A 21044-nucleotide genomic window follows, 5' to 3' on the forward strand; every position below is an offset into this window, starting at 1 on the left:
GGGCTGTACAATTTATTTGTAAAAGAACACCTGTTAAGTAATTGTTTCAATGATAAACTGCATCAGCATCTGGTAGACCTAGGACCAATTTCTCCCCAAGAATTGGGAAAGAAGGCGGACCATTGGGTCAAGACTAGGGTGTCCAAAACTTCCACAGGGGGTGACCAAAAGAAAGGGGTCACAAAACCTCCCCAGGGGAAAGGTGGTGAGACAGCCAAAAATAAAAATAGTCAAGTGTCTTCTAAAGGCCCCCAAAAACCTGCACAGGAGGGTGGGCCCAGAGCCTCTTCACAAACCAATCCTGGGTACAAGGGTAAAAACTTTGATCCCAAAAAGGCCTGGTGTCGAAACTGTAGTCAGTCTGGACACCAAACTGAAGACAAGGCCTGTCCCAAGAAAAGTTCCACTCCAAACTCCAATCCAGGTAACACTGGAATGGCTAGTCTCCAAGTGGGATCAACAGTGTGCCCAGAGCAAATCAGGGTCCACACTGAAGCTACTCTAGTCTCTGAGGGTGGGGTGGATTTAGCCACACTAGCTGCCTGGCCCCCTAACATGCAAAAATACAGGCAGCAGCTCTTTATTAATGGGACAAGTGTAGAGGGCCTGAGGGATACAGGTGCCAGTGTCACCATGGTGACAGAAAAACTGGTTTCCCCTGGCCAATACCTGACTGGAAAAACGTATACAGTCACCAATGCTGACAATCAAACTAAAGCACATCCCATGGCAATGGTAACTTTAGAATGGGGAGGGGTCAATGGCCTGAAACAGGTGGTGGTCTCCTCAAACATCCCAGTAGACTGTCTGCTTGGAAATGACCTGGAGTCCTCAGCATGGGCTGAGGTAGAACTAAAAACCCATGCAGCCATGCTGGGTATCCCTGAACTGGTGTGTGTAAAAACAAGAGCACAATGCAAGGCACAGGGTGAAAAAGTAGAGCTGGAGTCTGGAAAAATGGCCCAGCCTACCAAGAGAAAAGGAAAGTCAGTTGGGAAACCAACTGCAACACAGTCAGAAAAAGGGAACCTCTCTTCTCAGGAAGAAGTTCTGCCCTCTGAGGGAACTGAGCCTTTGGAACTTGAACCTTATCAGGTTGAGCTCTTAGGCCCAGGGGGACCCTCAAGGGAGGAGCTGTGTAAGGGACAAGAAACCTGTCCCTCTCTTGAAGGCCTTAGGCAGCAAGCTGCTGAAGAGTCCAAGGGCAAGAAAAATGGAACACATAGGGTCTATTGGGAAGATGGACTCCTGTACACTGAGGCCAGAGACCCCAAACCTGGTGCCACTAGGAGAGTGGTAGTGCCTCAGTCGTTCAGAGAGTTTATTCTGACCTTAGCCCATGATATTCCCCTTGCTGGGCATTTGGGACAAACCAAGACGTGGGAGAGGTTAGTCAACCACTTCTACTGGCCCAATATGTCCCAGAAGGTTAAGGAGTTTTGCCTCTCCTGCCCCACCTGTCAATCCAGTGGTAAGACAGGTGGGCACCCAAAGGCCCCCCTCATTCCACTTCCAGTGGTGGGGGTCCCCTTTGAAAGAGTGGGTGTGGACATAGTTGGTCCACTGGAACCTCCCACAGCCTCAGGAAATATGTACATCCTAGTAGTAGTGGATCATGCTACTAGGTATCCTGAAGCTATTCCCCTTAGGTCGACTACTGCCCCTGCAGTAGCCAAGGCCCTCATTGGTATCTTTACCAGAGTGGGTTTCCCTAAGGAGGTGGTGTCTGACAGAGGTACCAACTTCATGTCAGCATACCTAAAACACATGTGGAATGAGTGTGGAGTGACTTACAAATTCACTACACCATACCATCCACAAACTAATGGCTTAGTTGAGAGATTCAACAAGACATTAAAAGGCATGATCATGGGGCTCCCAGAAAAGCTCAAAAGGAGATGGGAAGTCCTCTTGCCATGTCTGCTTTTCGCTTACAGAGAGGTGCCACAGAAGGGAGTAGGATTCTCATCCTTTGAACTTCTGTTTGGTCATCCTGTAAGGGGACCACTTGCTCTTGTTAAAGAAGGCTGGGAGACTCTTCATGAGCCTAAACAAGACATAGTGGACTATGTACTTGGCCTTCGCTCTAGAATGGCAGAGTACATGGAAAAGGCAACCAAAAACCTTGAGGCCAGCCAACAGCTCCAGAAGTTTTGGTATGACCAAAAGGCTGCACTGGTTGAGTTCCAACCAGGGCAGAAAGTCTGGGTTCTGGAGCCTGTGGCTCCCAGGGCACTCCAGGACAAATGGAGTGGCCCTTACCCAGTGCTAGAAAGGAAGAGTCAGGTCACCTACCTGGTGGACCTGGGCACAAGCAGGAGCCCCAAGAGGGTGATCCATGTGAACCGCCTTAAGCTCTTCCATGACAGGGCTGATGTAAATCTGTTGATGGTAACAGATGAGGATCAGGAGGCAGAGAGTGAACCTCTCCCTGATCTTCTGTCATCAGACCCAAAAGATGGCTCAGTAGATGGAGTGATCTACTCAGACACCCTCTCTGGCCAACAGCAAGCTGATTGTAGGAGAGTCCTACAACAGTTTCCTGAACTCTTCTCCTTAACCCCTGGTCAGACACACCTGTGTACCCATGATGTGGACACAGGAGACAGCATGCCTGTCAAGAACAAAATCTTTAGACAATCTGACCATGTTAAGGAAAGCATCAAGGTGGAAGTCCACAAGATGCTGGAATTGGGAGTAATTGAGCGCTCTGACAGCCCCTGGGCTAGCCCAGTGGTCTTAGTCCCCAAACCTCACACCAAAGATGGAAAGAAAGAGATGAGGTTTTGTGTGGACTACAGAGGGCTCAATTCTGTCACCAAGACAGATGCTCATCCAATTCCTAGAGCTGATGAGCTCATAGATAAATTAGGTGCTGCCAAATTCTTAAGTACCTTTGACTTGACAGCAGGGTACTGGCAAATAAAAATGGCACCTGGAGTAAAAGAGAAAACAGCATTCTCCACACCTGATGGGCATTATCAGTTTACTGTTATGCCCTTTGGTTTAAAGAATGCCCCTGCCACCTTCCAAAGGTTGGTGAATCAAGTCCTTGCTGGCTTGGAGTCCTTTAGCACAGCTTATCTTGATGATATTGCTGTCTTTAGCTCCACCTGGCAGGATCACCTGGTCCACCTGAAGAAGGTTTTGAAGGCTCTGCAATCTGCAGGCCTCTCTATCAAGGCATCCAAATGCCAGATAGGGCAGGGAACTGTGGTTTACTTGGGCCATCTTGTAGGTGGAGGCCAAGTTCAGCCACTCCAACCCAAGATCCAGACTATTCTGGACTGGGTAGCTCCAAAAACCCAGACTCAAGTCAGGGCATTCCTTGGCTTGACTGGGTATTACAGGAGGCTTGTGAAGGGATATGGATCCATTGTGACAGCCCTCACTGAACTCACCTCCAAGAAAATGCCCAAGAAAGTGAACTGGACTGTGGAATGCCAACAGGCCTTTGACACCCTGAAACAAGCAATGTGCTCAGCACCAGTTCTAAAAGCTCCAGATTATTCTAAGCAGTTCATTGTGCAGACAGATGCCTCTGAACATGGGATAGGGGCAGTTTTGTCCCAAACAAATGATGATGGCCTTGACCAACCTGTTGCTTTCATTAGCAGGAGGTTACTCCCCAGGGAGCAGCGTTGGAGTGCCATTGAGAGGGAGGCCTTTGCTGTGGTTTGGTCCCTGAAGAAGCTGAGACCATACCTCTTTGGGACTCACTTCCTAGTTCAAACTGACCACAGACCTCTCAAATGGCTGATGCAAATGAAAGGTGAAAATCCTAAACTGTTGAGGTGGTCCATCTCCCTACAGGGAATGGACTTTATAGTGGAACACAGACCTGGGACTGCCCATGCCAATGCAGATGGCCTTTCCAGGTTCTTCCACTTAGAAAATGAAGACTCTCTTGGGAAAGGTTAGTCTCATCCTCTTTCGTTTGGGGGGGGGTTGTGTAAGGAAATGCCTCCTTGGCATGGTTGCCCCCTGACTTTTTGCCTTTGCTGATGCTATGTTTACAATTGAAAGTGTGCTGAGGCCTTCTAACCAGGCCCCAGCACCAGTGTTCTTTCCCTAACCTGTACTTTTGTATCCACAATTGGCAGACCCTGGCATCCAGATAAGTCCCTTGTAACTGGTACTTCTAGTACCAAGGGCCCTGATGCCAAGGAAGGTCTCTAAGGGCTGCAGCATGTCTTATGCCACCCTGGAGACCTCTCACTCAGCACAGACACACTGCTTGCCAGCTTGTGTGTGCTGGTGAGAACAAAACGAGTAAGTCGACATGGCACTCCCCTCAGGGTGCCATGCCAGCCTCTCACTGCCTATGCAAGTATAGGTCAGTCACCCCTCTAGCAGGCCTTACAGCCCTAAGGCAGGGTGCACTATACCATAGGTGAGGGTACCAGTGCATGAGCATGGTACCCCCCACAGTGTCTAAACAAAACCTTAGACATTGTAAGTGCAGGGTAGCCATAAGAGTATATGGTCTGGGAGTTTGTCAAACACGAACTCCACAGCACCATAATGGCTACACTGAAAACTGGGAAGTTTGGTATCAAACTTCTCAGCACAATAAATGCACACTGATGCCAGTGTACATTTTATTGTAAAATACACCACAGAGGGCACCTTAGAGGTGCCCCCTGAAACTTAACTGACTGTCTGTGTAGGCTGACTAGTTCCAGCAGCCTGCCACACTAGAGACATGTTGCTGGCCCCATGGGGAGAGTGCCTTTGTCACTCTGAGGCCAGTAACAAAGCCTGCACTGGGTGGAGATGCTAACACCTCCCCCAGGCAGGAGCTGTAACACCTGGCGGTGAGCCTCAAAGGCTCACCCCTTTGTCACAGCCCAGCAGGGCACTCCAGCTTAGTGGAGTTGCCCGCCCCCTCCGGCCACGGCCCCCACTTTTGGCGGCAAGGCTGGAGGGAACAAAGAAAGCAACAAGGAGGAGTCACTGGCCAGTCAGGACAGCCCCTAAGGTGTCCTGAGCTGAGGTGACTCTAACTTTTAGAAATCCTCCATCTTGCAGATGGAGGATTCCCCCAATAGGGTTAGGATTGTGACCCCCTCCCCTTGGCAGGAGGCACAAAGAGGGTGTACCCACCCTCAGGGCTAGTAGCCATTGGCTACTAACCCCCCAGACCTAAACACGCCCTTAAATTTAGTATTTAAGGGCTCTCCCTGAACCTAGAAATTAGATTCCTGCAACAACAAGAAGAAGGACTGCCCAGCTGAAAACCCCTGCAGAGGAAGACCAGAAGACAACAACTGCCTTGGCTCCAGAAACTCACCGGCCTGTCTCCTGCCTTCCAAAGAACTCTGCTCCAGCGACGCCTTCCAAAGGGACCAGCGACCTCTGAATCCTCTGAGGACTGCCCTGCTTCGACGACAAGAAACTCCCGAGGACAGCGGACCTGCTCCAAAAAGACTGCAACTTTGTTTCAAGAAGCAGCTTTAAAGAACCCTGCAACTCCCCGCAAGAAGCGTGAGACTTGCAACACTGCACCCGGCGACCCCGACTCGGCTGGTGGAGAACCAACACCTCAGGGAGGACCCCCGGACTACTCTACGACTGTGAGTACCAAAACCTGTCCCTCCTGAGCCCCCACAGCGCCGCCTGCAGAGGGAATCCCGAGGCTTCCCCTGACCGCGACTCTCTGAAACCTAAGTCCCGACGCCTGGAAAAGACCCTGCACCCGCAGCCCCCAGGACCTGAAGGACCGGACTTTCACTGGAGAAGTGACCCCCAGGAGTCCCTCTCCCTTGCCCAAGTGGAGGTTTCCCCGAGGAAGCCCCCCCTTGCCTGCCTGCAGCGCTGAAGAGATCCCTTGATCTCTCATTGACTAACATTGCGAACCCGACGCTTGTTTCTACACTGCACCCGGCCGCCCCCGCGCTGCTGAGGGTGAAATTTCTGTGTGGGCTTGTGTCCCCCCCGGTGCCCTACAAAACCCCCCTGGTCTGCCCTCCGAAGACGCGGGTACTTACCTGCAAGCAGACCGGAACCGGGGCACCCCCTTCTCTCCATTCTAGCCTATGCGTTTTGGGCACCACTTTGAACTCTGCACCTGACCGGCCCTGAGCTGCTGGTGTGGTGACTTTGGGGTTGCTCTGAACCCCCAACGGTGGGCTACCTTGGACCAAGAACTGAACCCTGTAAGTGTCTTACTTACCTGGTAAAACTAACAAAAACTTACCTCCCCCAGGAACTGTGAAAATTGCACTAAGTGTCCACTTTTAAAGTAGCGATTTGTCAATAACTTGAAAAGTATACATGCAATTGAAATGATTCAAAGTTCCTAATGTACTTACCTGCAATACCTTTCAAACAAGATATTACATGTTAAATTTGAACCTGTGGTTCTTAAAATAAACTAAGAAAATATATTTTTCTATAACAAAACCTATTGGCTGGATTTGTCTCTGAGTGTGTGTACCTCATTTATTGTCTATGTGTATGTACAACAAATGCTTAACACTACTCCTTGGATAAGCCTACTGCTCGACCACACTACCACAAAATAGAGCATTAGTATTATCTATTTTTACCACTATTTTACCTCTAAGGGGAACCCTTGGACTCTGTGCATGCTATTCCTTACTTTGAAATAGCACATACAGAGCCAACTTCCTACAGTGGTGAACTGGGAAAAGTCATGTGCGTTCCCACTTGCAAAGCGGCCACCCGAGAGACAAGGGGCTCCCCCACTCGGGCGCTTAAAATGGTGTCCTACAACGTTTAAATATCTAGGGATTAATATATACCACGACACAGTAGATCTCAGAGACGGCAACTTGGGCAGAGCGCTGGCCGCTATAAAAGGCTCGTTGCGATTTTGGAACAAACTGCCGCTCTCCCCACCAGGGAAGGTGGCGATCGCAAACATGCTGATTCTGCCAGACTGCTAAACTATTTCGTGGCTCTTCCGATCATTATTCCTAAAAGCTTCTTTGGAAATTTTAACTCAGTCTTGTGGCGGCTCATCTGGGGCGGGGGCAGAGCACGGGTGGCCCTTCACATACTGCAGCGACCGGTGGAAGTGGGGGGCCTTGGGGCCCCCAACTTTGAACGCTACTACGCAGCAGCACAACTACAGTGGGTTCAGTATTGGATACACAGACCGGCAACGGCGGAGACTATGTGAATGCGGACTTGGCTGGAAGGCGCCCCCTTGCTACAATGGCTGGCGTCCAAACACCCCAAGTCAAGGAACGCCAGCCCACTGATGGAGGCTGCACACGTTTGCTGGGTCAAATATGTACAGGGAGGGGCTTTCGTGCTCCCCTATTCTCCATGCATACCATTGGACCACCTGCCGGAGTGGTCGGGAGTGTGCGCGCAGGTGGCGGCAGTGTGGACGGAGGCAGGGGTGCAGACAGTGGGCGACTGCTTTGAGGATGGGATGCTCATGTCGTTTGAGGCAATACAGGATCTCACCAAGATAAATCCTGGGCAATTCCTGACATATCATGCCATAAGCCATGCAATCAAAAAAACATGGGGGCAGGGCAACAGTGAACCAGAATCCTCTCCTATAATCCACCATATTCTGCAATATGATGCCCAAATAAAAGTAATATCTAGCTTATATAAAATCCTGAATAAACCCCCAGAGCCGCATGCGGAGAAAGCAAGGGAGAGATGGAATTCCGTCCTCCCCGACCAGATCTCACAGGCTGAGTGGCGGAACGCTTTACACCACGCCCGTGGAGTGTCAAGGAATCCCAGATTTAGATACACCCAGTTCAATTACACACACACCAAACATATCTGTCCCCAGCCAGGATAAAGCGCACGTTTCCGGACTCGGACCCGTCCTGCCCCAGATGCAAGACGCCGCTAGCTCACTTTTATCACGTGGTCTGGGAGTGCCGTAACATACAAAAAGCGTGGTCGGAGGTAGTCCGGGAGATCTCCGAATTGACAGGGCTAACTCTGTCAACAGAACCCAAATCCTGTCTACTGGGGCTCAGGACGAGATCCAAAAAACAAAGACACCTGCATAAATTTACAGATTTAGCTTGCTTAATGTACAAAAGATTAATAGCTATGCATTAGAAGGCTCCCACGGCACCTCTTCGGAAAACTTGGAACACATTAACACTACGTTGGGCCCGCACGGAACATCAAGTATTGAAAAAGATGGCGCGAGAAGGACAACAGCATACAGGAAGTGCAGTATGGGAGACACTAGTAGCTAAACTCGAGGCAAAAAACGATGATAAACCCCCATAAGCCGGGAATGCAATGATAGTTTAGACAACATGACTACACTTACGCACTTTCCACTAACGACACAATCCACGCACAGCATATACAGAGTTGCGACGGCCTGCATACCCCTCCTCCTAACACACTAGTTGCCCATTGGCCCGTAAACGTGCGAATAAACACAGCATAATTGGACTAGCGCCCACTTTCCACACTCTCTAGAAGTGTCAGGCCCCATCCTGAGCTCTGCCGCACGCCTGGCGAAACAGTCCCAGCAACAACAAAAAGTCCATACTAGTCATAAATGGGGTCTACCCATCAGCTAATTAGCACACGTTTAAGGTCTTCGCTAAACGCAGTTAGGAATGATGTTGAAGGTTTAACAGTGGTCCGAGCCGTGTGTGGTGGGAGGGGGGTAGGGGTATCACATGTTTTCTTTTAAGCAGATACATTGCAATCCTGCGGTTGAAGTTGCTACAACTTGTAATGTATATCTGAAATATAAAATCAATAAAATATATATTTAAAAAAAAAAAAAAATAGAAGAAATGGCATTTTCAGGGGGGGATCTGGGGATGTTTACTCCTTCTTTGATGGGGAAGAGCCCCTGGTCTGGTGCACAGGGACCGTGTGTGGTGGATTCTGCCCAGATCAGCTGATGATATGTCCACTTCTCTTCACCTGTTGTGACATGACCATTTCTCCCTCTTCCATCCAGGCTCTGAGGAATGTTCAAGTTTTCATCTCTGGCCAAGCCGAATGATTCTTTAGGGCTGGCAGTAGCATCACCTGTAAACGGATAACAATGTGCAGTTTACGCTCACAAGAAAGGATTCCCCTGTGCCTATTCTTCTTGCGTCAGTATAAATAGCCCCTCTGTCTCTTTGTACAACGGCAAAAATATAAACAATGCAACAAACATAAGGGAAAGAGACGTGTGCCTCACAACAAACATGCAGCAAATATAAAAACAGACAGCAACAACAAAAATCACAAGGTAAAAAATATAACAGCTATTAGCCAAAAATAAATAAAAAAACTATAAACAAAGCAAACACCACAAAACAATTAAGCAACACAATAAAACAAGCATATGATAGATATAACAGCAAATATAAGAGAAACATAATGGGGACAACACAAAACATATTATACAACATGATAACCATGACAACACAACAGTCTTAAAATTCACCACATTCATGGCATTGCTAAGGTTTGGCTTATTAATGTTATGGGTGCAAATTTACAGGTCAAGAAAAACCTACACTCAAGCTCTCTTAGAATTCTCAAAAGGTGAAGACACAGGCAGGAAACAGAGTGAAGTGCTATTATGTTAACACTTAGAAAAACAAAGAACACATCAAACTAGAGTACAGACTGCAAACCAAATCAAGAGATACCTCCCAACTTAAAAATAAAAAAATCAAACTCTATTCCAACACTGAGAGCACCAGTGGGTCCTGCACATAACAGGAGGGGTAGCCAGACCTTACTCTGTAGAAGCCACACAAGTCATTAAAAGATTCCCAGCAGCAGCCACCAGTTCTAGATCTCACATTCCACACCCACCAACCCTCATATGACATACCCGCCGATACGCATGCCTGCGTCAGCCTAGACCTCCTTGCTACACTACCTTCCAGTCCTGCGACCCACTCCTTAACACGCACATCAAGCGCATTGGGAATGACCCGTCTTCTGCCGCTGGTGAACGCCCTCTCGGCTCCATAGGCCTTAGGATGGACTTTGCAAGAAAGCAACTCTTTGAGGGATTTTCTGAACACGAGTACCCTTGCACTGTACTAGAAGCAGCCTGAAATTAACATTTGGTACTTTACCCTTGCAATTTCCAGGAGGGTTTCTGCTGCGGTGTAAGGACCACACAACTGGTAGTGATGTGTGAAGGGCCATGTTGTTGTTCTGAATGATTGTGACAAGATATAATATTTAAACGTTCGGAAGCAGCCAGTGTAGTCAATTCCTGGCTGTTGACACATAGTCTGAGTAGGTCTGGTCTTACCCAAGACGTTTTCTTTGTAATTAAACTATATATGCTATGCATAATTATTTTACAGATGCTTTCAGTCACCCCCCCTTAATCCAATGGCTTGCTGTAGTGTAATTCACATCCTGCTCCAGCCCACACAACATATGGCATGAGGCACAATGCCAGCCCACTTCAGCTGTTGGCTTACCTGACTGTGAGTGACAGCAATTTGCTCTTGCACAATAAGTGGCCCCTTCCCACTAAGGGGATTTGGTTGCAATGTGCCCTTTTACACACAAAAAACATGTTTTAAATTTTATTTTTTTGACATTGTTACTCGCATGTATTTGTGCAGTTGTTCTTAAACGTCTCCTCCTGTGCAGGAGCTGGCTTCAATGCTGGCTCAGGCCACACCCATCCCACTTGCTCCTGCACCTGGAGCAACAGAACCCCAACAACTTAAAACACTTCCACATCACAGTGGAGCCTATCTCTTGCTTCAATCCCATTTAAGGGCTTTGTGATCGGATTAATTTATGTCCTAACCATCTGATCACGACTCATGCAAAGGGAGCAGGACACCACCCGCTGCCTCCTTTCATACGACCACTAGTTACCACCAGTCATACTGACGGACAGAGGGAGCAGGACGCGGCCCCCGCTGCCTCCTTTCATACCACCACTAGCTACCACCACTCATACTGATGGGCAGAGGGAGCAGGACACGGCCCCGCTGCCTCCTTTCATACCACCACTAGCTACCACCACTCATACTGACGGGCAGAGGGAGCAGGACACGGCCCCTGCTGCCTCCTTTCATACCACCACTAGCTACCACCAGTCACACTGACGGGCAGAGGGAGCAGGACACCACCCTGCTGCCTCCTTTCATACCACCACTAACTACCACCACTTATACTGACGGGCAGAGGGAGCAGGACACCACCCTGCTGCCTCCTTTCATACCACCACTAACTACCACCACTTATACTGACGGGCAGAGGGAGCAGGACACCACCCTGCTGCCTCCTTTCATACCACCACTAACTACCACCACTCATACTGACAGGCAGAGGGAGCAGGACACCACCCGCTGCCTCCTTTCATACCACCACTAACTACCACCACTCATACTGACGGGCAGAGGGAGCAGGACACGGCCTCCGCTGCCTTTCATACCACCACTAGCTACCACCACTCATACTGACGGGCAGAGGGAGCAGGACGCGGCCCCCGCTGCCTCCTTTCATGCCACTACTAGCTACCACCACTCAGTGACGGGCAGAGGGAGCAGGACACAGCCCCGCTGCCTTCTTTCATACCACCACTAGCTACCACCACTCATACTGACGGGCAGAGGGAGCAGGACACCACCCTGCTGCCTCCTTTCATACCACCACTAACTACCACCACTCATACTGACAGGCAGAGGGAGCAGGACACCACCCGCTGCATCCTTTCATGCCACTACTAGCTACCACCACTCATACTGACGGGCAGAGGGAGCAGGACGCGGCCCCGCTGCCTCCTTTCATGCCACTACTAGCTACCACCACTCATACTGACGGGCAAAGGGAGCAGGACGCGGCCCCCGCTGCCTCCTTTCATACCACCACTAGCTACCACCACTCATACTGACGGGCAGAGGGAGCAGGACGCGGCCCCCGTTGCCTCCTTTCATGCCACTACTAGCTACCACCACTCATACTGACGGGCAGAGGGAGCAGGACGCGGCCCCTGCTGCCTCCTTTCATGACACTACTAGCTACCACCACTCCTACTGACAGGCAGAGGGAGCAGGACACCACCCGCTGCCTCCTTTCATGCCACTACTAGCTACCACCACTCATACTGACGGGAAGAGGGAGCAGGACGCGGCCCCGCTGCCTCCTTTCATGCCACTACTAGCTACCACCACTCATACTGACGGGCAAAGGGAGCAGGACGCGGCCCCCGCTGACTCCTTTCATACCACCACTAGCTACCACCACTCATACTGACGGGCAGAGGGAGCAGGACGCGGCCCGCTGCCTCCTTTCATGCCACTACTAGCTACCACCACTCATACTGACGGGCAGAGGGAGCAGGACGCGGCCCCCGCTGCCTCCTTTCATGCCACTACTAGCTACCACCACTCATACTGACGGGCAGAGGGAGCAGGACGCGGCCCCTGCTGCCTCCTTTCATACCACCACTAGCTACCACCAGTCACACTGATGGGCAGAGGGAGCAGGACACAGCCCCGCTGCCTTCTTTCATACCACCACTAGCTACAACCACTCATACTGACAGGCAGAGGGAGCAGGACGCAGCCCCCGCTGCCTCCTTTCATACCACCACTAGCTACCACCACTCATACTGACGGGCAGAGGGAGCAGGACACGGCCCCAGCTGCCTCCTTTCATACCACCACTCAGTGACGGGCAGAGGGAGCAGGACACGGCCCCAGCTGCCTCCTTTCATGCCACTACTAGCTACCACCACTCATACTGACGGGCAGAGGGAGCAGGACGCGGCCCCCGCTGCCTCCTTTCATGACACTACTAGCTACCACCACTCATACTGACGGGCAGAGGGAGCAGGACGCGGCCTCTGCTGCCTCCTTTCATACAACCACTAGCTACCACCAGTCACACTGACGGGAAGAGGGAGCAGGACACCACCCTGCTGCCTCCTTTCATACCACCACTAGCTACCACCAGTCACACTGACGGGAAGAGGGAGCAGGACGCGGCCCCGCTGCCTCCTTTCATACCACCACTAGCTACCACCACTTATACTGACGGGCAGAGGAAGCAGGACACCACCCTGCTGCCTCCTTTCATACCACCACTAACTACCACCACTCATACTGACAGGCAGAGGGAGCAGGACACCACCCGCTGCCTCCTTTCATACCACCACTAGCTACCACCAGTCACACTGACGGGCAGAGGGAGCAGGACGCGGCCCCCGCTGCCTCCTTTCATGCCACTACTAGCTACCACCACTCATACGGACGGGCAGAGGGAGCAGGACGCGACCCCTGCTGCCTCCTTTCATGCCACTACTAGCTACCACCACTCATACTGATGGGCAGAGGGAGCAGGACGCGGCCCCGCTGCCTCCTTTCATACCACCACTAGCTACCACCACTCATACTGACGGGCAGAGGAAGCAGGACGCGGCCTCGCTGCCTCCTTTCATACCACCACTAACTACCACCACTCATACTGACAGGCAGAGGGAGCAGGACACCACCCGCTGCCTCCTTTCATGCCACTACTAGCTACCACCACTCATACGGACGGGAAGAGGGAGCAGGACGCGGCCCCGCTGCCTCCTTTCATGCCACTACTAGCTACCACCACTCATACTGACGGGCAGAGGGAGCAGGACGCGGCCCCCGCTGCCTCCTTTCATACCACCACTAGCTACCACCACTCATACTGACGGGCAGAGGGAGCAGGACGCGGCCCGCTGCCTCCTTTCATGCCACTACTAGCTACCACCACTCATACTGACGGGCAGAGGGAGCAGGACGCGGCCCCCGCTGCCTCCTTTCATGCCACTACTAGCTACCACCACTCATACTGACGGGCAGAGGGAGCAGGACGCGGCCCCTGCTGCCTCCTTTCATACCACCACTAGCTACCACCAGTCACACTGATGGGCAGAGGGAGCAGGACACAGCCCCGCTGCCTTCTTTCATACCACCACTAGCTACAACCACTCATACTGATGGGCAGAGGGAGCAGGACACCACCCTGCTGCCTCCTTTCATACCACCACTAACTACCACCACTCATACTGACAGGCAGAGGGAGCAGGACGCAGCCCCCGCTGCCTCCTTTCATACCACCACTAGCTACCACCACTCATACTGACGGGCAGAGGGAGCAGGACACGGCCCCAGCTGCCTCCTTTCATGCCACTACTAGCTACCACCACTCATACTGACGGGCAGAGGGAGCAGGACGCGGCCCCCGCTGCCTCCTTTCATGCCACTACTAGCTACCACCACTCATACTGACGGGCAGAGGGAGCAGGACGCGGCCCCTGCTGCCTCCTTTCATACCACCACTAGCTCCCACCAGTCACACTGACGGGAAGAGGGAGCAGGACACCACCCTGCTGCCTCCTTTCATACCACCACTAGCTACCACCAGTCACACTGACGGGAAGAGGGAGCAGGACACGGCCCCGCTGCCTCCTTTCATACCACCACTCAGTGACGGGCAGAGGGAGCAGGACACAGCCCTGCTGCCTTCTTTCATACCACCACTAGCTACCACCACTTATACTGACGGGCAGAGGAAGCAGGACACCACCCTGCTGCCTCCTTTCATACCACCACTAGCTACCACCACTCATACTGACGGGCAGAGGGAGCAGGACGCGGCCCCCGCTGCCTCCTTTCATGCCACTACTAGCTACCACCACTCATACTGACGGGCAGAGGAAGCAGGACACGGCCCCTGCTGCCTCCTTTCATGCCACCACTAGCTACCACCACTCATACTGATGGGCTCAGGGAGCAGGACACAGCCCCCGCTGCCTCCTTTCATGCCACCACTAGCTACCACCACTCATACTGATGGGCAGAGGGAGGACGCGGCCCCCGCTGCCTCCTTTCATTCCACCACTAGCTACCACCACTCATACGGACGGGCAGAGGGAGCAGGACGCAGCCCCCGCTGCCTCCTTTCATGCCACCACTAGCTACCACCACTCATACGGACGGGCAGAGGGAGCAGGACGTGGCCCCTGCTGCCTCCTTTCATGCCACCACTAGCTACCACCACTCATACTGACGGGCAGAGGGAGCAGGACACGGCCCCTGCTGCCTCCTTTCATACCACCACTAGCTACCACCAGTCACACTGACGGGCAGAGGGAGCAGGACACCACCCTGCTGCCTTTTTTGTGCACCTAACCAATGACCCCAAGTAAAAAGCCCATGTCCCTCAAGAACATTTACAGCTGGTCCCTCATTTCAGGTTGTAACAGAAGATGGCTTTGTTCACAAACATATTCTTGGGTGCCCTTTATTCGTGTGCTGTGTTGTGCCCGTCTTATTCAGGAGACTGTGAACATTCCAGGAGAATACGTGGAAGCCCTCAGCAGCTAGAGCCCCAAAATCACTCCCAATGACCTTTCAGGTGAAAGTGATACATGGTTATGTCTATCTTGTGATGAGGTCTGCTGTGTAGCCCGTGGTGCCATGAAACGACTCACTAATGATTTAAACATTCCCCTCCCACTTCTCCCAACACCCAAAACTGGGTTAACATAAAGCACCTGTTCAGTGCATGTGACACACCAACGAACAAGGAGGGACATCCAATGAAGGCATGCAACCGTAAACCCCATAAACATAATAAACACCAAGCGTGCCAGGGTCAGCCCCATCCAACGCATTATTATAATCCCAAGCCTAACATTGTTAAATCTCCCGTTCAAATACGAATTAAGTATAGGAGAAGCCAAGAGCTGAAGCAACCGGGGTCCCCATGCAATCAGCAGAACTAGAGAAGAATTGTTTCTTTGCCAGACACTGACGTGTTGAATTGGGGCATTCCAACCGGTCTGTTGGTAAAATGTAGTACCTACTGTTCCACAGTCCAGTCCCATATTGCTTCAGCTGTGTCAAAGAACAGGGACTTGGACTGCTACCAAATTTTTAATTTTGAGAGTTGTCCAGCTGCATGGCCCTCAGTTTTTGTTTGCCCTCTCAGATTACACTTCTGCTGGACCAGCACTGTCAAGCTGTGAAGATCATGATCCTACCCAACTAGGGGAGAGGCTCCCCTTCTTCTTGGCCTCCTTTACTATGATGCCTCTGACGTTATGATTTAAAATCCTAGCAAAAATGCGATATAGGAGGAGCTACTGGCAGAGGGTGAGCAGCGAGAACCCAACGTGAACAATTCCTCTCCCGGAAACCATGTCTCGAACCATCGGAGGGGGAAGTAGTTCAGATGAGCATAGTCTAACCCTCCAAGAAAGGTCACCAGGTGCAGATTATCAGGGCAGGATCTATTTTCTGCATCTTCAACCCTGCTGCAGGAGGTATGTTTTTGAGCTTCCATCGTCAAGTCACACCAAATCCTCAGACTTTACAATAGAGTCCACTGCATATTGTAGATCCTGCCTCAAAAAGACTACATCGAAACTCACCTCCCTAAAACAAGTCTGAGGTATTTACCTGGTACTGGCAATTGCCTGCGGCATGGTTGCTGTGTTAGATTTGTTGGAGCCCTCTTCTCTGCTAATTATGGATTATTGAGCTACATCGCCTTGCAAGCTTCCTCCCCCAAAGAGTACCATATTAGTAAACTTGTCAATAATGGCCAGGTGTTGCATGGGCACCACTTTGTCCACACGTTGCACCACAAAAAAGTCTCCACACGAGCACAAGGAGAAGGCCAGAGCCCACGCCCACGCCAGCTGTATTTACCATTCCACTGCAGGATGTGCAGCATGGTTGGGTAAGGTGGCTGGGAGGCGTTGCTCTAACCACACCAGGAGACACTGAAATGCCCTCTTTTTGACAGGCCTTCGCCAAGCAGCATGGCAGAAGAAAGTCTCAAAGAAGTGATCAAAAATGAAGATAGGAGAGAACGCCCCCACCTCAGATTTTGCACCCACTCTATCAGGTCTCCACCCTCAATTCAGGACTCCAGCAGGAAATGGGAGCTGCCCATGGGTCATCAAAGACTAGTACAGATCCAGGAACACGCTGTCTAATATGAGACGTTCCAAGCAGCTTGCTACTGCAACTCTATGAGGGACCCAGTCAGCTTCCCAGTGGCAGGATCCAGGTAGGTTCCACACAGCTGCAGCATCACCGCACACTCCAAGATCTGCACAGCTCCAGCTAGCACCCCCTCATTAGGCGCTGCTTGAGGCCTTTCAGTGCTGCTGCTTCATGCACGGGGTCCATTTCACCTCACCAGGTTTCAGGTCAGTATTACAGGACTGCAGTGTCCCAGCACTCTTCTAAACTTGCTGAAGGTAATCAGGTGCCTCTGGCCAGAACAGTCCAGCCTACCAATGGCAAAGGTCCACCAATGCTGCTCATTTCCTTTGTGGGCCCGCCTGGTTGCGGCCCCATGGGGCCCACGGGAAAGGAACCCCCCGTTTAATCGGATCAGAACAACATACCACTGGTCCTCAACACAATCTGGCTGTCCTCGCCCAAGGGGGCAATAATTCTTGAAAAGTGCTATGTTTGAGGAGGGGATCATGCAGAATTCATGGGGCCAGGCCAAGACGTCGCCAAGCCTCCCCATACTATTTCTATCACTCCTCTCCCACATCACATTCATCCTTGACCAACCAGTCAGCATGCAGCACCGACATCTCTCAAAACACTGAAATCACTGACAACACTTGTGTTGTTTATACCACTCACTTTACAGCAGCCACAGCACAATTCAATTCAATTATTTTTAGCATAATTTATAGGCCACCTAATTCCGATTGAATTAGAGGTATTGCTTCTTTAATCAGTGAATATACCTGGATAACAATTTACAAATAGGGGGAGACTTTATTCTCCGTATGGATGACAGTACAGGAAGCCAGGCCACAGACTTCATGCAATCTCTTAAAGTGCTCGGACTGTGCCTACTGGGAGGGACAACAATATATAGGGAAGGCCACACCTTGGATCTTATCCTGGCCTCCGGGCAACGCATGTCAACTAAATAGCACGGTCCGATCACTGTCTCAGACAGCTTGCCATACCCATTAAGGGAGAAAGTACGACGCATACCATTTTCACGCTTCACATGTGTCGAAAATGGGCTTCTCTCTGCACGGAGAAGACAATTGACACTCTTCTCAGCCAAAGTGACAATTTATGTGTAGGTGATGATCCCCAATAACACTGTACGCTCTCACACTAATCTTCTGAGTAAGATCTTAAAGGAAATAATTACAGGAAAAAAATACAAACACTGAAAGGACCGAGAAACCCCACAAACCATGGTTGTCGAAACCCCTTCCCACTTAAAGTCTGATTAAAGTAGAATGTCAGTAGAGGAAAAATTATTCCGATGCAGAAATAAAAATCAAATACATTGCCCCCACGCTCAAGTCAACCCGCGCTATTAAAGCTGGGGCTTATTTTTAAAAAAATCAAATCCTAGGGGCACTTAATTTGATGCGTCAGACCTTCAAAGTAATCTCTTTCTTTACTAAACCTGTTTGCCTGCAAAGTACGGTTGTGCAATTCCAGGAATTATCTATGGGCTCAGTCTTCACCACACAAACAGAAATGACAAGAACAGTATGAAATCCCGTCCTAACAATCTTAATTGAGACAAGAAGATAGATATTCTGTGGTCAGATTTTTAGGAGTTACAACTTTTGTACTCAGAAGTCTCCCCTTCCCCCAACACCCAAATTAAACCACAACAGTACAGAAGCTGGCACCAGGATTGAAAAACATAAATAATAATACACTAAAAACATGTTTAACTAAAGTTGCCTGGTCTATATGACATGCAAGTGAAATACTGCAGAAAGTAAAAAGAGCACAAACAATTACACAACATATACAATGGCCACAGAGACAAATTAATCAAGATCCCAGACATATAAGTTTAGGAGTCTCTAATATCCAAAATCAATAAGTAACCAAGTGTTAATTTGGCAACACTTTGATCCACAGTATGACTTTAAACAGGTCTTCCTCAGGACAAAATAACTGAATTGAATTGGAATGTGTTTTGACACTACAAGGTCTGAAATATGTGTTCTGCATTCTCTGCAGAGCCAAAGGGGAGTCTCCCTTGTGTGATGCAGGGATTTTACTCATTTTACCCTGGTGACTTCGTATAACAAATGCTGTTATTTTGGATAGCGAATCTGTGGTCTGTTAATAGTGGAATATTAGCAAATCATATCCAGTAATACAGGTGAGAGGACAGATCACAACATCACACCCTCCCCACTCATTACATTCATGGGTTATGTAAAGGAAATATCAGCTTCAATAAGTTGGTTCACAGGCCTCACTTATAGCAAAGAGCAGAATAGCTATACCTTGAGGAAGAGGCTCATTGCGGCTCGCCATGGACATATGCAGACAATTAACACTATACCTCTAGAGCAAGCCTCAGAGACTAGAAAAAATGCAAGAAGTATATCCTGCTTAGAGTAAAGTGGGGAATATAAATAATCTCACCTTGTTCACTGATGGATCTGGAAACCAAAGAGTTCTATAAAGATCTTTAGATTAAATTAAACGTCTTGAAAGTAATAGTCTATCCCTCATCTGAGATGAAATGTGAATATAGTAGTAAGAAGGGGAACAATCGGCAATGCCAATCAGCTTATGCTATGAATAAGCGCCAATGGAAAGGTGTTACTTTATTTTAGTGTTAAAATATAAATTATATATATATATACATATATATATATATAAATACAAACAGCCTTGCGCTTGGCCTGTCCATCACCAGACCGATAAGCCATCCAGTAGCCCAAGAGCATGTGAAAAAGCAGAGATCATGCTTCTTAAAAGAAAGCATGGCAACATAACATTATTGTATGTCACGGACATCTGCGGCTTGCTTACTTTGTGATGACTCCTGGTTGTCAGAGAAGCACAGCTCTTCCTTTTCACTTGCCTTCAATGAAAACACGGTGTGCGTGATAAGAGGCCCTGAAAATATAAGGAAACAAACTCTTTTAGACTCTCTCTGTTTGTTAACACCAACAGTTATCTCTTTGTTACTCATGTGGTTAGGACAGAATGAAGCCAGGGGAAGACTGTACTATCTAGCACAAATACCAGAAGTGTCATCAGAGGTAAACAAAGGGAATGAACTACATCAGTGGACAGAGATAAAACTAAACAACAGGATAATGGAAGGAGAGAACTAAAACAATGGAAAAAGAATACGTTCAGTAAAATGCACCGTCTGATAACTAAATATCGTGAACATTACAACTTCTCTCATTACTTCACACGAGTACTGGGAGGTTCACAATAAGTACCTTGAAATTCCTCAGACAAGTAACTTATCCATAGCAAGCCCACGTCCACACTGCTGAAAATCTACAAAGCACCCAAATATTCACGTGCTGGCCACATAGACTGCTTCAAGAATTGGTACAGAACCAGCTAAAAAGGATCCATAGTGCTAAACCGGTAGAAAGGCAGAAAGCTCTTTGCTAATTTAGCCTATAATGGTTTCGTATGAACTTGTTCCTTGAAGTCAAGAAAGGCAGCTCCTTCTTCTTGAAGAGAGGATGTGGGTTTGAGCCACTCTAGGGATATGGGCTCGTTAAACATTGCAAGGTTCCATGCTGCTCCACATGCAATGTCAGATTTTAAGTTTATGGTGGATTCAGCAGTTGGAGCCCACTGGGAACTGGGGCCATTTAAGCTAAGTTCCTCTAAATCATTTTAGCACATAAGCAGAACTGAAAATAACATTATCTGAGTAAAACAGCAAAAAAAATCATATAAGATAAGGGAACCGGATGACTTCTGTAGTACGGCACCCAAATTGCTGGACCGATACCAACAAGCCGCCCGGCTGATTCTACGTTTCCAGCAGCCCCTTCATCTGGCACTTTCAGAAGTGCCACAAAGCGCCATGGACGTCCTACCCACCATATCCAAAGCATTTCAACCCACCTTCTGAAATCACAAACATGACCATAGCACACAGAGCCTATACAATACTGACGTACAGATGTAAGCTTTGGTAAGTCAAATCCGTTGATGAATAATACAGTGCTCTTCTTCGTCATTCAGAAGGATATTTATTCGTATCGATAGTTGTAGGTCAATAAGCACAACCAATCAAACACAGCCAACACGTGTTTCGTCACACAGTGA

General features: G+C 49.6%; 1 protein-coding gene across 5 annotated transcripts in view; it reads right to left on the reverse strand.

Annotated features, from left to right (window-relative positions):
- Positions 1 to 21044, reverse strand: part of LOC138286725 (zinc finger protein 525-like) — a 128039-nt gene that overhangs the window by 76833 nt on the left and 30162 nt on the right. For 4 of the 5 annotated variants that reach the window (XM_069227245.1, XM_069227243.1, XM_069227242.1 and 1 more), the window contains exons 3-4: positions 19773 to 19859; positions 8896 to 9003 (exon numbers count right to left, since the gene is read on the reverse strand). In XM_069227245.1, coding sequence (XP_069083346.1) covers positions 8896 to 9003; positions 19773 to 19859 — 195 coding nt within the window. The remainder of the gene's footprint in view (positions 1 to 8895; positions 9004 to 19772; positions 19860 to 21044) is intronic. The other variant, XM_069227244.1, reaches the window with a different exon arrangement.

Source organism: Pleurodeles waltl, chromosome 3_2 (genome assembly GCF_031143425.1).
Source record: "Pleurodeles waltl isolate 20211129_DDA chromosome 3_2, aPleWal1.hap1.20221129, whole genome shotgun sequence".
NCBI lineage: Eukaryota > Metazoa > Chordata > Amphibia > Caudata > Salamandridae > Pleurodeles > Pleurodeles waltl.